Genomic DNA, 16,857 nt, shown 5'->3' with positions numbered 1-16,857 from the left:
AGCATCTACGATTGCTCTGGCTAAGCTCATTCAGAGAAAAACTAGTCTTCACATTGACAAGTTTCCTGTCAACTCACTAGTAATGTCCCAGTGTGGCATCATTTTTCTTTTTTATTTTTTATAGGATCACCATTACTCTCTACTGAATGTTCTCCACTTATTCCTCTGTCCAAAGTGGGGTGGCATAAATACCTGTGTCTTGATTGCATGAGCTGTTTCTGAACCTCACATGTTGTAGGTAGATAGTGCCCAGCGTTTTGGATAGACCAGCAGATTCCTACAGCAAAACAGTGAAGGCACTGTAGTAAAATTACAGTTCATACATACTTCCTTATCCTCCAAATGGTGTAGGAACAGGGGAGGAGGGCTAGAAGGAAGCACAGCAAGGGTGCCTACATTTCCTGTCAGCCTTGTTCCTCTTGAAACCTAAGGAATCTTAGAAAAGCTGTAGGATTACTTTAACTCATAAAACAGGACAGGATATAACTGTGCCAAGACCCAGAAGAATTCCTGACTGTGCTCTGCACTGATTATCGGTACCTAAGAACATTATAGATGATAAATCTAAGTAAAGATATAAAGAGAAACAAATTGTTTGCTCGAAGTTCACTCAATAGTTAACAATAATTTAACAATTGGTGCATTTCATGTGAGGGTTACAGCATTTGGAACTAGATGTATTAAATTGCTTCTGAGTCATTTGAGAGACAAATCTATAGCTCACCATCTGTCCTTACAGGACATCTGTATCACTTTCCCTAAACTATTAGCAAAGGATGGCAAATCTGTTTTCATTTCTCATCTCCTTTGTCAAGGTGCCCTAAATGATGTCTCATAAAAGCATTTCATAAGCTGATTTTACAGAGTGTGACGGGATGTAAATGATATGGACAGGCATATTTTCTGTACTTGGATAAGCTCAAGAGGTGGGCCCATAGGAATCTCTGGAGGTTTAACAAGACCAAGTGCAAGATGCTGCACGTGGGTCAGGGCAGCCCTCCACATAAATCCAGGCTGAGAATGAACAGATCAAAAGAGCCTTGCCAAGAAGGACTCAAGGTGCTGGAGAGGGAGAGTCTGGACCTGAGCCAGCATGTGCACTTGCAGCCCAGAACGGCAATCATGTCCTGGGTTTCAGCAAAAGAAGCCTGACAAGGGAGGAGATTCTGCGCTTCTCCTCCGTTCTTGTGAGACCCCACCTGCAGTGCTGCATCCAGCTCTGGGGTCCCCAGCACAGCAAGGACATGAACCTGTTGGAGCAAGTCTTAAGGAGGACCAGCAAGATGATCAGATGGATTGAACACCTCTCCTATGAGAAAGGCTAAGAGAACTGGGATTGTTCAGTCTGTAGAAGAGGCAGCTTTGGGGTGACCCAACTGACCTAACTGTGGCCTTCCAGCACCTGAAGGGAGCATGCAAGAGACCTGGAGAGAGGCTTTACACAGAGGCATGGAGTGACAGGATAAGGGGGAATGGATTCAAACTCAAAGGGAGTAGGTTTATATTAGATATTAGGAAAAAATTCTTTACTGTGAGGGTTATGAGACACTGGCAGAGGTTGCCCAGAGAAGTTGTGGACACCCCAGTTCTGGAACTGTTCAAGACCAGGTTGGATTCAGCTTTGAGCAAATTGGTTTACTGGAGGGAGCCCATGCCCATGGCAGGGGGTTGGAACTAGATTATCCTTGAGGTCCCTTTCAACCCAAACCGTAATAAGATTCTATGATATAGTAGAAGCAACTGAAAAATGGCATAACCACCATACAATCAGTGAGATTATAGCTTTGCCCATTATTAGTTAAAAAATGCAGAATATTCTGTTTATAACTGTTATATAACATCAGTTTTATAGCTGGGTTTTCTGGCCTTGCTCATATGATGCTGATTATTAAATTAGTAAACAGATATGATCTGCACACTCTGACCTAGAAACTAACTGTGCTGTGTCTTACTGCCTATTTATCTGCAGATTTCCTTATGAGTGGGCTGGCAGCTAAATATTTGGTATTGAATAATGCGGGTACCTTAATTCCAACTGTGGCAATGTCTCAGCTGAGGACGCATTTCCTTGGAAGAGTGGCTGATCCTTGGGAGGTAATTCAGCCTACCCACAGTTTGCCCTCTAATCCCTTTTTACAACCATCATCCAACTGGTATTTGTACTTTACTTCTTCCCACAGGTGGGAATAACAGTTGAAGGACTGCAGGAGATATTTGCTAAAGGTTACTCTCCTGAGAGGGACTGGGAGACAGACTATGACTTCAAGAAAATCCTGAAAACGGTAAATTCTGAGGGAAAATAAAATCTCATATTGCTTTCTCAAATGCTATGAAGAATCAGGCTTTTTTCATCTTTTCACACAGCTCTCTGACTGGAAGGCATTCTCCAGTGACAAACCTTTTGCATCAGGTTACTTGAAGATGTTTGGCCAAGAGCTGTTTTTTGGTGGACTTGATAAAAACGCCATCCAAAATGCACTGCAGGTATCATTTTTAAAGCACCACTACCCAAGCATCAAAAGCTCTAAAATACTGTTACTTTCATACATTCTCTCCTTTTTTAAATTCATGGTTGAGTTTTTGTCTCTAGTATTAATCAAGGCAAATAAGGTCAAGCTTTGATCAGGGTTATTTACAATCATTGCTGGCAGAATTTCCCCTGAGGCATAGTTAATGACACGGATCATGATATTCAAGTTCTGCTTATTTAGACATGTTGAACTCTGTAATTGCAGGCATGGTATGGATCTGATGAAAAAATCCCTTCACTAAGGAGAATAATCAGTAGCCTCCAAAGTGGTGTAGGGAGGCAGTGGACCAAAGCTCTCCTGTCCTCTGAGATCCGTCGCATTGTGCCCACCTGCACCGGCTTCCCAACAGAGACCAGCTTCTATTACTCTTCTATCACAAAAGTGGCAGGAAATGGTAACATATCTCATTGCTTGAGCAATACAAATGTACTTTCTAGGACCAGAGGGCATTTTTAATGCTTTCTTTGCTTTCTTTGTAATAGTTCAGGCACAGATTACACCTTCTCCAAAGTCTGATTTCAGATTAACTGAGTTACTAAACGCCAACATTAGGCTGAGATCAAAACTGAGTCTAAGGTAAGTATTTAGTATAAAATAAAAGAATAATATTTTCAAGTGACAGAGGCCATAAAAATTCAACAGCTGTTCGCTGCGTGAACATAATTATACCCTCACTCTACCTTTTCAGCATGGCCAAGGAGATGACCTTTGTAATGGGAATCAACACACGCACAGTCCAGGCAGGGCTGGAAGCACACACCAAAATGAATGGTCGTGTACCTGTGAATGTTGTTGCCACTATCCAGATGAGGGAAAAAAATGTCAAAATTGAAATGCCACCATGTAAAGATGAGACAAACATAATTAGCATAAGGTAAGACATAGCACTTAGTATCTTTCTATGTAGCAAAGCAGAGTCTTCTAAGAAAACTGAAATATATTTAGGAATCTTGTCTTTGACTTACAGCTTGGATAAGTGGTGTTGATTGGTATAGTTTATGTTTCTTTTAAATGAAGTGACATGCACTAAAGCTTTGCTTGAAATATGTGTTAATTTCTGTGGTCTTCACCTGAAAATCCTCCTTTGGGCTATATCTCAGTTGTGGAGACCCATAAGCTATCTGAAACACAAATGACATAAAATTTCTATCTTGATACAATTATTTGAACTGGAAACACTAGGTAAGATATAAGCCAGCTGAATCCTATCAGTTAGAACAGTTAACCCGTCTATATTTGCATTTGATGCGTGTAGTGGTTTAGTCCAAAATACTCTTTACTGTTTATCTTCTGTGACATAAGAATTAGGAGAAACACAAAGCAGGCACCAAACTTGAAAGAATATAAAGAAATTTATAAAGAAGAAAAAAAATTATACCACACCTTCAAAACTCTTCTCCTCCCCCTACCTTTCTCCCTTCTCCCACTGACAATGTAAAAAGACAACCCTTGAGATGTTCAGTCTGTTTACCACTTCCATAATAACCTTGTTCAGTCCATTTAGGAAGAGGAGTCTCTCTGCTCGCATGTGAGTCCCTTCACCCAACTTGCAGCTTTTCCCACAACTGCTTTCGAGGGTCCACTCTTGAAGGTTTTTGGGGTACAATTTTAAGGTTGAGCTGTTCAGAAACAAAAGTTCTCTTCACCCATCTCTGGGAGCATTTCATCTCTAAGAACAGAAGCCCTTCTCCTTCCCTGGGAGCAAAGGGTCTTCCTCATCTTCATCTTTAGGACTATCTCTGGGAGCATCTCTAGGAACTGAGGTTTTCTCCTTTCCCATTTGGAGCAAAAGTCCTCATCACTTCCATCTCTCCCCATCCAAACTTCTCATGAAATTACAGCTGCTTCAGCATCTGCCTATCTCAGCACAGGTGCTTTTGCTCACAAGCACGAGTTGAACCTCCCCCGCCCCCATGCCTTCATGAAATTACAACGGGTACTCTGACATATCATAGCTTCACAACAGAATTTCAGCTTTAAGCATCTCCTCTTTCTCTTCCCTCAGGTTTTCAGCTCTTCACAGCACTAAAAGGGTTAATCTCACCTAGGCCTTGCAGCTGGAATGTGGCTTATTGCAGTGGGGATGGGGAGAGCCGAGCTGCTCCGGCTGCCCACAGCAGAGCTGTGGGGGGTTCCGTGGGTGGAACAGGGCCCATCGGCTCCAGGATGGCCATGGCCCGGCCCGGCCTGGCCCAAACAGAGCCTGGGTTGGGCCCACTGGCCCCCACACGGGGCCCCCAGCCACCTGTCCCAGCACCAGAAAAACAAGACAGACCCTCTGCCTCGGGGTTTCTATTCTTAAGTGTGGATCACAGAGGCAGTCACAATTTTAAGTGGCTCAAAGAATTGTCCATATTCAAACTGGCCAGCTGATAGGTTCTGTCAGGTCATAGAGGAAGCTGTAAGCACCCCTTTACAAGCCGGGAGGGACTATGCCTGCTAACCTATGACAATGCCTTGAAGCATAGAGGGTTTGGTGTTTCTTATGGTTTTACCTTGTTCCCCTGTGGCTGCCATTTGGTTTTCTTATCTGTTAGGTCTCCTTGATTTATTATCAGTGCATGCAATTACAATACACTCTGGAAAACTGTTGTAGCCAGATGCCAAACAAATGAAAACAGATGGAAATACAAGTGCAAAGAGTGGGAGGAAACAGAAAGTCCAAGGAATCAAAGCAGTAGACCAAACTTAGAAAACCTTTACACGCCCACACATGAAAAAAAACCTGAGAAAGAGAAGCTGAAAATTCATCACCAAGGAAAAAGCTTCACTGACAACAGAAATCGGCGATTATACAAACCACTGAAATGTTAACAAGTTTCTACTCTAGGAATACAGCTGTAACAAAAGAGCTCAGTTGCTTGATCCATCTGCAATTAGCATTCATGGCTGCTGGCCCAGAGATGCTCTGCAGGTCTCCTCAATTTAGCCACCAGTTAGGCTAATCATTATTTTCCCTTGCCCTTTGATAGTCACAGACCATTTGACGTGCATTTGACATCTCATCCTCCTCCCTAGACAATTCCTCCACTCTGTCAAGTGTGATTGTAATCAGGTCCTCTCCGTGCAGAGTAGGGAGTGTCTCAGCATTTCAGAGATCAAAAGTTAGCTGCATGGGTTTTTTGGTTCAGTTTCTTATGGAGGCCAGGACAGTCTGCTTCTAAGGTCATCAGGGACAGCAGGCACCAACTCTCACTAGTTCTCACTGTTAGAGAGGGTGAGGCAGATATTAATGAACTCAATAAGGACACTGAACTGAAATGAGAATATTGAATACTGATAGGGAGTTTAGAGCCTCAAGCAGAGCTAGAAATATTAGAAGGAGGATCTTCCCTGCAAACAAATAAAAAATATTTTCCTCCTTTGACTTAAGGGGAGATCAAATGAGACACAAAAAAGGGTTAAATGCATTGCCATAAAGCAGAAAGCAAGTCAGTATCAGAAACAAGCTATTACAGCAGAAAAGCCCATGAGTTCCAGCACAAGCCCTGCTCTAGACCCTGCAGCATTACCATTTATAAAGTGAAGTAGTCACTTGGAAATAGCTCCATAATGCCAAGTATATGAGAAAGCTAATACTCCCTAGATGACTTCTAGCACCATCAATTTCTCTCCAAAAAGCATTCCCATTCACTGTTACAAAACAAATGGCCAGTGGAAACCACACAGAGCAATGAAACAGCAATGAGTGCAAGTGAAGGCAAAGCAATAACTAGAGAATGTAACATCAAAGCACATCACTGAGGAGGTCAAAGACCAAGCAAAGTAAAATCTTAAAGGTGTGAAGGCACGGTAGAGAGAAAGGAGATATAGAGAGAGAGAGAGGGATATGCTGTATAGAGTGGGTTAAAAATTTTAGTGTAACATAGTCTTTTTCTTCCTTTTGCGTAGATCTAACAAATAATAAAGATCCAATTGAAGTCAATGTTTTAGAGATATTGTGACACTTTCCCTTGTTAGCTTTAAATTCACCATTTAAAGAAATAGTTCTAGAAAGCTATTGATCTTTCATGTGTTTGTGAGCTCTGTTCACAATTCTTTAGTATTGGGCACTGTCTTGATGGTCAGCGGGTTACCTTCTACAGTCCCATGTCATTAAAGCTAGGTAGGATATGATATTATTTTCCCCATCATCTCTCACATTCAGACACAGGAAGCAAACAGTTTTCAATAGCATTAAGTTCATTTATATCCTACAAACCATACAGGTTATAACCTGTCACAGCAGTGGGATTTATATAAATTTTCAAGAGCCAAAGAGAAATTCAGGTAAGTAATCACAGACTCAAAAGGAAAAAAAAAGAAAACTTTGGTGATAGAGAGATTGCATTCCCAAGACAAATCAGCACATTATGGGCTCAACTCTCTCTGTAGCAAAAATCAGAGCAAAGTAATTAATCGTACTATGGAGAGAATATATAGCATGTGTTTCAATTCAATCCTATCAAAGTTAAATTTAATTAAAAATAATGGTTATTTTTAAGACTCTTTTAACATAATTATTTAGTATATTACAGATGGTTACTTCAACATACTTTTAAACAAAATTTACAAAAAGTAAAAATCAAATAAATTTCAGGGGAAATTAGAGCTTTGTGATTAAAGTATAAATATGGAGAAAGAATGCACTTTGCTAGTATTCATAATGACATATGCACATATTCATAATGACAGACTATGGAAGTATATACATAATCTTGAATAGAGCTTGTATCATAAGGTTTTTTGCTTGTTTTAACTGTAGGATAACCAGAAATTGCTTCACATAGGCATCTTATAAATAAGATGAACCAGGAAATTAGAAAATTCTTTGTCCAACATGTTTACACCACGTGTAGCAGAAAATGCAGAAGAGGCAGTGTACATTGTGATCTTGTGAGGCAGCAAGGTGTGTTTGGGGGGCAGAAAAGGGAAACACCTGGGCCTCCAAGTCTCTGTTTTTGTAACACCTTTGCACTAAAGTTGGAAGGAAGATGCGTAGGAAAGGCAGAAGGTTTTGTTTCACCACAGCAGAAAGAGAGCTAAAGATCTGGCTGGCTGATTTTCTCTTGCATCTCACTTATTTAGATGTGATGTCATGCTGTGTTTTAAAACCTGGGAAAATAGTTTTTTGTTGATTTTTTTTTGTATTAAACAGACATTTGAACTCTTCTGTCCCCATGTTAGGGATGCATGTAAGGCCACACTCTCTGAAACATCAGTGGGTCCAACGTAGCTGAGTTGCTTGTCCCTTACCCCTGCAGTGAGTTTGGCTTATATTATAGCACAGCTTCTTCTCTCATCCAAAAAATGCGCTAATACATATTGGAAAATCTTCTTTTTATTTTTTCTCCCTTGTGCGGGATCAGAGAGAACAGATTCTTTCATACCATAGCTTTAGGCCTTCTTTGTGACTGTTTTTTCTTGTTAAAGCACCAGAGCAGGCACTTGTAGCCTATTTTTACTGTTCCGTGTGATTCTGACATGTGTCACCTGTGATGCAGCTACATTTGTCGGCTCTCTGTGCTCAACAGGGAGGAATCGATCCTCCACTTTCATTAGGTGGCAGGAGTAGACTATTGGCATAAAAATACTAAAAAAAATTGGAAGAGAAACCCCAGGGCTTTCTGCTTGGGGATCCAGCCCACAGTTCAGTGGTCATTTGAATTATTGAATGGTATTAAAATAAAACCATTTCCCTTTTTGTCTCTTTACCCAGATGAACCACCTGAAATGCAAGTTGATTTGTATTTTCTTTTATCCCTCAGCTTGTTAGGGAGAATATTTTATTTCAGATTCCATTCTTCAAGGTTCTCCTATCACCCAGCATGGAGCGTTGCTGTCATGTCCTTATCTAAAAAAAGAGAGAGATGGAAAAGAAAACAAAGCCCACAGGTGACACACGTTTTATTGAGGTGTTCCACATGAAGAGCAATTGTGCGCTTTACACTGCACACAGCACGGTAGGAGCCTTCAAGAGGAAGAGAGGGCTATCAAATGAATACAAATTCATCTTTCAAATAGGTTAGATCGGAATTGCTCAGGCTAGTACAGTGTGGACCGTATTAAAATAGAGACCATTTTGAGACCATCTTTCCATTCACTGTCCCAGCAGCCACCTCCATTGGCAGACCACAAAAGCCCCAGGGCAAAGAGATCAGCTTCATCCTTGAGAAAGAGCACATGGGGAATTTCGAGATGGATGTTAACTGATAAATGGCTAATAAGATAGAGCTAGCACAGTGTTAATAGCTGAGAGAAATAGGCTTTCGTCTCTCAAAAGCACACAGCATTCGAGATGTTTCTCTGTCCCAAAACAAAACTCATAGTTCACAGCACTGGAACAAGTTCCATGAAGAATGTGGGTATGAAGCCAGGGGCTCAGGATATTTTGCTGTGAGAGCTTCAGTCTCATGCTGCACTTTTTATCACTTATCCTGGATCCTGACTAATACAATTGGAGTTTACAACACTGGAAACAATGTACTGAATGTATTTACATAAAATAGGCTCTTTAACCTTCCTGCACAACTCTCCATGATGTCTTGCCAAGTCATGGCCAAGCCATGAGTACCAGTGAATTTAAATCAAGCTGGAGACACTTAATGATTTCATGCTCCTTTCTTCAATAAAAATTGTACAGGAAACAGCTTTGAGTAGCCACCAGTCCCCAGACTGTTTTTGAAGTTACGGTAGTATTTTTCCAAATATAATGTTAAATTAGAACTAAGGCTAGTGCAGAGAACACACAGAAGATGAGTTTAAAAATTTAAAAGTCCAGGAGATCAAAATAGGAGACTCAAAAATTTAATAATGTAATCCATAGCCAGGCTTCTAAGTGTGCTGCTTTTCATGGAATTAGGGTATGAAGATCCGACCAACTGCAATGTTTTTAACCTGTACGCATGGTTCTAAAAGCCTAACTGAGCTATCTGCCCCTGAGATTGGTCTGGGTCTTTATTTACTCTTAGCAGTCCTTGAAACCACAGCTAACAGGAAGGATGCTGTAAATATCTGTAATGCAATTTGCAAGGTATGATACTTTGTGCTGAGTGCAGGCTACAAGGCATTATTCAGGTCTTTTCCTCAGCAGTGCTTTATCAACACGTTTCCTCTAATGTTTATTCTGCAGGTCTAAGACATTTGCTGTTACACGAAATATTGGGGATTTGACTGCTAGTAAGATGACTGCAGTTCTTTTACCTGAAGCAGTGCCCGACATAATGAAGACGTCCTTCAATTCAGATTCTGCATCAGACGAGACTGATAACATCAGGGTAACTGATGTAGTGTTTGACTACTCTTTTTTGGGCTTTTAAACAGGAGGGAACCATTTCTTTTCTCTTTGGGAAAGGGCACAATTCATCTCTGACCAATGCTGCTTCACTCAAAATAAGTCAAGTTCAATCTAATAACACAAATAGCCCTATAGTGACATTATTTTAAAATCTGGAGTGTAATACATCAGACTTGCAACACTTTTTCTAGAGCAAAAGTATTTTCTTTGGTAATTAATTTTGCACTGCCATCTACAGGCTCACGATCTTTAAAGGACTTTGCAACCATTATGCAAGTATCACATTCCTGCAACAGTCACAAATGTTCCACAAGATGCTCCACTGCTCAACTTGTACAGCTGAATTTAATGCTTATAAGTATCCTGATTCAAGGACAGATTGCAGTTTGTGTCACAACTTCCTGAGCGAGGTTTCCATAAAAGCTAGGATAGGCTTTCTAAGATGGGCAGCGTTGTGAAGGCGTCGTGTGACCATTCGTTCAGTGAAAGACTGACAGAAGCGAGGAATACACTGTCTTGTTCTGGTTTTGTTGTCGTCCTGCAACTCTGAAGGGTTTTCAGATAAAATAAGAGATGCACAGAGGACAAGAGCAGCACTTTCCTATGAAGAAGTCAATAGACAAATGTGCTATCAGTGATAGCAGTTTCCAATATCCTGGAACAAGCTTTCTCCTGCTTTGTGTCTCTGTGCTGCCCTTCCTGAAAACTCGGCACTCCGCAGTTATTCTTAAATGAACAGCAACTGAAAAATGGCACTGAGTGGAGAATTCCCAATATCACTAGAAATTACAGGGGTTTTGGTAGGGCTCATGCAAGGCTGGAATCTTGTGAGACATTATAAACTGCATAAAAAATTAATTGCAAACCTGAATTACATGTGAAATGAAAGCTTATGATTATGTGTCTTTAGGTATTTGCTTCATTGCTTCAGGAAATCATAGTTTTCATTTCATGGATTTGATTCCGATTTTAATTAATTTCAATTTGTTCTTCTGCAAGCATTGCTTAGTACATGTAAATTACATAGTTTTTAGAGGAAAGTTTTAATATATGATATGTTTTGACCGTTTAATTGATACAGTATCACATTCATGTCAGACCTCATCTGAGTCAGAATTTTTGTGGATGTAGTCGAAAGTTGTCTGACACATTAAAAATCAAAAGAAAGACTTCAGTCAGTCTAAAGCACACTCAGTTTTTTCAAGAACATGTTAACACTGTCTAGTATTCCAGGAAAACAAAATTAAATATTTAGAATTAATTTGTGATATAATTTTCCATTCTTATAGCCTGAAGCTCTTTTTACAGTAGGTAGTCTAATCGACCCATTCAGATGATAATTTTGTCCAATTTAAAACCAAATTGTCCTATGTCATGGCCTTGCTATCTCCAATAAACTGGTTAATTCCCCCTGCAGAATACATATAATGATTACCAAAATATGATGCATAACATCCAGGTATTCCTCTCACTGTTGTCTGAGTTAACTTGACATATGTGCTACCTAACAGGACAGACAGTCTGCAGCAGATGTGTCATCAGGAAATCTTTTTTCTTCTGGACACTCTTCTTCCCGAAAAGAGCCATTTGTTCAGTCCGTGTGCTTCAATGCAAGTACATTTGGAATTCAAGTGTGCATTGAGAAGAAAAGTGTACACGCAGCATTTATCAAAAATGTGCCTCTTTATTACCTAGTTGGAGAGCATGCCCTGAAAGTGAGCTTCAAGCCAGGTAAATACAACTGGGCACAAAAAAGAAAATAATGTGTGGGTGGTAGAAGCGTGTGTATATACACACAGATATATATAGATAGATAGATATAGATGTATATATACATATGTATTTTTTTGCATCTTAAGTACCACTAAATCTACCATTGGAAGTACCAGGCCTGCCAGTATTGGCCAACAGAATATGTTCACAGCAGAAATCCATTTCTCCCCCACTTGCCTGAGCAGCAATTTCCCAGCTCTCCCAGCAATGTCGCTCAGCATGGCCAGCGTCAAGCAGAGCTGATCTGTGCCTGCAGAGTGTGTCTGATGCATCCTGAATCATCGGATTTGGGATGCAAGCATGAAGCAATTGGACATGGACAACAGATCTGATGCAGTGTCCTGTAGCTACATTCTAAAACCCAGACTCTAAAAGGGAATTATGGATTAACCCTGCCAGGATCTAGTCCTTAATGTCTTAATCCAAGATCATAAGAAATAAAAGCACAGCAGGCCACTGAATCTGGGTCTCCTAAGTATCAAACTAACGGCCTAACCATTGGGCCATTCTTTAGAGCTCAAGTGTTGAGCCTCAATTCCTCTCTGACGTTTACTTCTCTAACCCATGGTTTATCTCTTTAAGCAATCCAATTCGGTCAACTTAAATCTGCAAGATTATTCTGTTTATTGATTTGAAAAGAATCCAGTATCATGGTAATATTTTAAAATTTGGTTGTCAGTATGTGCTTTAGCTATTAGAGAAAATTTTATAACAAAGTTGCTCAATACCAATAATAATCATTGAACACTTATATTTGAGGAAAAAATGGCTAAATAAATGCTGGTAAAATTGGCTTATTCTCTCATTCAGTTGCTAATAGTAACAGTAATATTAATTGTCATGCAATTTCAGTTTACACAGAGGCACCTGTTGAAAAAATACAAGTCACAATTCAAGCAGGAGACCAAGCTCCTACAAAAATGGTACGTCTAGTAACATTTGAAGATCCAGAGACACAAGCATCTTCCAGAAAAGAAGCAATTAAAAAAGTGAAGAAAATCCTTGGTGACACTGATGATCAGGTACTGCTGCAAAATTCCACTTCTGGATTTGTGGGAGACATTACACAAAGTTTATTTATATTTCTTTTACTAAGTAGCTTCCTTTGTTTAGGTATTATGCCAAAATGGAAAATAAAGACAGGGTTTTGGGCACACAAGTCTTTCTGCAGGTCTTTTGTTTGCACTCATCCTTTCTGCAAGTGAAAGACATTAGAAAGAGCAGGTTGGTTTTGTATGCTTTTCTGAAAATCTCTTGTAAGAGATTAAATAGCTGTTGTGTGGCCAAAAAGTAGTCTGTTATTTCCAGCTACTGCAGCTGCAGCAAAATGCTCTGACACCAGCTATACAACCTGCCCTGAGACAGTGACAGCTACAACATTGTCATTACTGATACCAGTTACATGTACTTGTGCAGTCAACAACTGCTGCATGTGCTTCTTTGCACAAAAGTGTTTGGGGTATTGGTCTGCTTATGTGTGGGTTTAACACATTATTATGAAATTGCCTTTGAGTGATTGTGATGTGTTGCAAGAAGATTATCAAGCATACACCTTGTCTTCTAAGGCAGCAGAGATTCAGAGGTGTCTGCATCTGATTTTACTTATGCCGTTCTGCAGGAACACAAGAAAATAATTTTGTTTTTCCAATGTTACCCTTGACTAGAGGACAAGAAAATACAGAAGCTCGTCCAGTGCCAGCAGCGCTAGTGGAAGTGCCGAGAGTACAAAGAGCAGCCCCTCCAGCAGCGACTCTGATGACAGAGCATCACAGGGAGGCACCCAGATAAATCTGAAAACAGGGCAGTCCAAAGCCAAAGAAAAGAAGTTCTACCCTTTTGGGGACAGTGGCAGTAGCAGCAGTAGTGGTAGTAGCAGCAGTAGCAGCAGCAAAAGCAGTAGCAGTGGCAGTAGTAGTGATAGTAGTAGTAGTAGCAGTGGCAGTAGTAGTGGCAGAAGTAGCAGCAAGGGCAGCAGTAGTAGCAGCAAGGGCAGCAGTAGTAGCAGCAAGAGCAGCAGTAGTAGTAGTAAGAGCAGTAGTAGTAACAGTAAGAGCAGCAGCAGTAGTAGTAAGAGCAGCAGTAGTAGCAGTAAGAGCAGCAGTAGTAGCAGTAAGAGCAGTAGTAGTAGCAGTAGCAAAAGCAGTAGTAGTAGCAGTAGCAAAAGCAGTAGTAGTAAGAATAGCAGCAGCAAGCATAGCAGCAGTAGGAGCAGCAGAAGCAGGAGTGACAGCAGCCAGGGCAGCAGCAGCAGCAGTAATAGCAGCAGCAAAGGCAGTACTAGAGGCAGTGCAGGTAGCAGCAGCAAAGCATCTGGTATAAAGCATAAAGCTAAGAAGCAGTCCAAGACCACATCATTTCCACTTACCAGTGCTGCTGAAGGAGAGAGAAGTGTCCGTGAGCAGAAGCCTAAAACACAGAGTAGCAGCAGGAGCAGCAGCAGCGAAAGCTCTGGTGCTTCCCATCGTCACAGCAAATCTGACAAACGAGCTGAGACAAAACACATCAAGTCCCAAGTGAACAGTGGCAGCGGTCAGGACATTTCTACAGAATGGGTAAAATGTCTAATACTTTGACTTCTGCTAGGAGGTGATCTTGACTGAGCTGTAGGTAATAACTTCTTTTGGAATTTTGCAGGACATTCACCTTCCAAAAGTCTACAGTCTCCGCTTCAGGTCTGCTCACATCCATTGGGTAGGTGCCTAATTCAAGTGCACATTGCCATGGTAGCTACAGTTGATGTGATCAAGCCTGTTGCTGAAGGGCTTTGTTTGGGCCATTTCCCTTGACCACTCCATAATGACCAATAACAATATTGATGATGAACAAAAAAAGCAGATTTATTACTAAAATGCTATTACACTACATTTTTTTGGTGTTGCAGCACTTGCAATCCTCAACTTTGGGTCAGGACACACAAAAGTTCAATGCAGCCAAAGCTAGGTTAACAAAGACGATGGGGAAATGATAAAACAGCTGGACCTTCCAATGCAAACAGTTATGTCCACAGTTCTTAGGCAACCATGGCAAAATCATTACATGGATTTTTTTCAGAAACCAGGTTCAGTATGCATTATGGCACAAGTTATTTTCAGCACATATTAGAAGGGTGATAATGGAGTGGCTTTTGTAGGTGTTACCTGTTACATCTATTACATATCCTGCTTGTGAAAGAGGAAGATGATGATTTATAGTGTTTTTCATAAATTGTAGTCTCTTTTTTTTCTGGGTATGGATATATTTGACCACTTATTGAATGCCACTTTTCATTGTCCCTAGCATTAGACCTGAACAGTGTGATGTTGCCGTCTGCAATCAGTGTCTATGCAGTCTTTCTTTCAGCAGAAATGTCGAGGTGGATCCGAGGCACATTCCAAGCCAACATATTTCATGTCTATATATGAAAATAAAAGTAACACTCTAGATATGTCTATCACCTATAAAGGGAGGCTGACATCTCTGATTTTGATAGTTACACTGTAAAACTAGAGGCCATCTCATACATTTTTAACCTATTTTTATTTCATAGCATCCAGATCATAAAGGATCAAGCAGTTCATCATCATCTTCCTCTGAGTCAGGAAGCAGCCAGAGAAACAGCAGCAGTAGCAGTAGCAGCAGCAGTAGCAGCAGCAGCTACCATCATGGAGAAAATTCTGCCCACAACTCGAGGAGGAGCAAAAGAGTCTAGCCAGGCTTAGCTGGCTGCTGAGCGGGAGCTGTAGATGTGCTGGCACTAACCAGCTGAGGGGGTTAGGCTCAGGAGGGAGCCTAAGTCTGTAAATTGAAAGTCGAAGTTCATTGAGATATTTCCTCTCCCCCCAAAAAAATTTTCAAGTTCCCTTGTGTTCAGGTTTTTGTTTGCTGGTTTCTTTTCCTTCATTTCTGAAGGTGTTTGCAGTATGTGAAAGCCTGGATTTGGAAATTATAAAAGTTGAAGGGAATGTAGCTGTGAGGGAAAAGAATGTTCTTTTTCCCATGAAAGCCCAGAATGCAAAATCAGTTGCTTTAGGTAAAAAGGAGGAGGAAATAAATAAGTCTGCGTAATTATTTCTAAATGTAGATTGGGGGTCATGAGTGCATGCAGAGTATAACTAAAATCAGATTTTCCATGGACATTACTGGTTGGTAAATGTGAAGGCCCATTATGCACAGATCATCTTTACCTTTTGTCACCCCAAGACAATTATGCACTTAGTATTCTATAATTGTACTGCATAAAGGTATCTACATAATAATAGAACAAATAGCTCTGCAAATGCAGGCAATGTCTAGGGGAATTCTGGTACTAAGAAGGATTTCAAAATATTTGATTGGCTTGAAGAAACTGTAGTATAGTAAAATAAGCTGTGAATGTGTATACTGCTCTGAATGTCTCTAGTAGACACTGTAGGCAGCTATTTGAAACATTAGAATAATGAACAAAATCTTACTATGCATAAAGATAGCTTAGAAGAGTCTTGGATCCCTCATCAAAATAATCATATCTTTAAATAATTAAGTTTCCAACCATATTTATCCTTAACTGTTGGGGATATGGAAATATGTGCTGCAAACTAAACTGATGAAGGACAAGGGCTGCTGCCTGCGATCAGCACACATTAACTGGACTGCAGGCTCTCCAGTGAATACACAGAAATACTTAAGCACAGATGGTTGGGGGCTGTTTTTCAGCGCAGCTTCCTGGGAGATGTAATTCCACCCGGCATTACGATTGTGGCACAGGCAGTAAGGAGTGACAACAGAAATCAAGGTTATCAAGCTACAGCATATGTTCGTTCTGATGCTGCCAAAGTTGATGTGCAACTAGTTGTGGTTCAGCTGGCTGAAACCAATTGGAAAGCGTGTGCTGATGCTGTGATACTGCCTCTGAAAGCACAGGTAAGTGCACAGGCAGCTTTGCACAGAAAGACATCTACAAAGCCCAGAGTAAGCACAGAGAACCTGCTGATTAGGAGTATTAAACAGGAAAGGCATACTTATTTTTAAATGTTTCACAAAGTTGGTGAAGTTTCAGAAAATGTTCCTCGCTTTCACCATTCTTTTGAACTAGAAATAGATTAAGAGTAAAAAAAAATTTACTCAGACACTTTAAAATCTGGCAAAAAATATTGATTTTCAAGATAAATCAAAATATAACCAGTAGAAGCATAAAAATATTTGAAAAATTGACTTCCTCACCACTATTTATTATTTGCTCTACTATGAGTTTTCTTGTCCAGGAATCTGCCTGTTTTTCTGTATATAATTTATTGACCCCTGGATTAGCTCAGTTGGTTA

General features: G+C 40.4%; 1 protein-coding gene across 1 annotated transcript in view; it reads left to right on the top strand.

Annotated features, from left to right (window-relative positions):
• The window catches only part of LOC103621998 (vitellogenin-1-like), a 44,410-nt gene that overhangs the window by 17,783 nt on the left and 9,770 nt on the right, over positions 1 to 16,857 (top strand). Inside the window, exons 14-27 of the mRNA XM_008640882.2 lie at positions 1,970 to 2,094; positions 2,181 to 2,282; positions 2,365 to 2,484; positions 2,736 to 2,925; positions 3,014 to 3,107; positions 3,220 to 3,405; positions 9,643 to 9,787; positions 11,319 to 11,538; positions 12,433 to 12,602; positions 13,245 to 13,668; positions 13,873 to 14,132; positions 14,215 to 14,271; positions 15,107 to 15,262; positions 16,252 to 16,458. Coding sequence (XP_008639104.1) covers positions 1,970 to 2,094; positions 2,181 to 2,282; positions 2,365 to 2,484; positions 2,736 to 2,925; positions 3,014 to 3,107; positions 3,220 to 3,405; positions 9,643 to 9,787; positions 11,319 to 11,538; positions 12,433 to 12,602; positions 13,245 to 13,668; positions 13,873 to 14,132; positions 14,215 to 14,271; positions 15,107 to 15,262; positions 16,252 to 16,458 — 2,456 coding nt within the window. The remainder of the gene's footprint in view (positions 1 to 1,969; positions 2,095 to 2,180; positions 2,283 to 2,364; positions 2,485 to 2,735; positions 2,926 to 3,013; positions 3,108 to 3,219; positions 3,406 to 9,642; positions 9,788 to 11,318; positions 11,539 to 12,432; positions 12,603 to 13,244; positions 13,669 to 13,872; positions 14,133 to 14,214; positions 14,272 to 15,106; positions 15,263 to 16,251; positions 16,459 to 16,857) is intronic.

The sequence above is a fragment of the Corvus brachyrhynchos genome, unplaced genomic scaffold, assembly GCF_000691975.1.
Source record: "Corvus brachyrhynchos isolate BGI_N302 unplaced genomic scaffold, ASM69197v1 scaffold48, whole genome shotgun sequence".
NCBI lineage: Eukaryota > Metazoa > Chordata > Aves > Passeriformes > Corvidae > Corvus > Corvus brachyrhynchos.
This window is presented reverse-complemented; position numbering and strand designations above follow the sequence as displayed.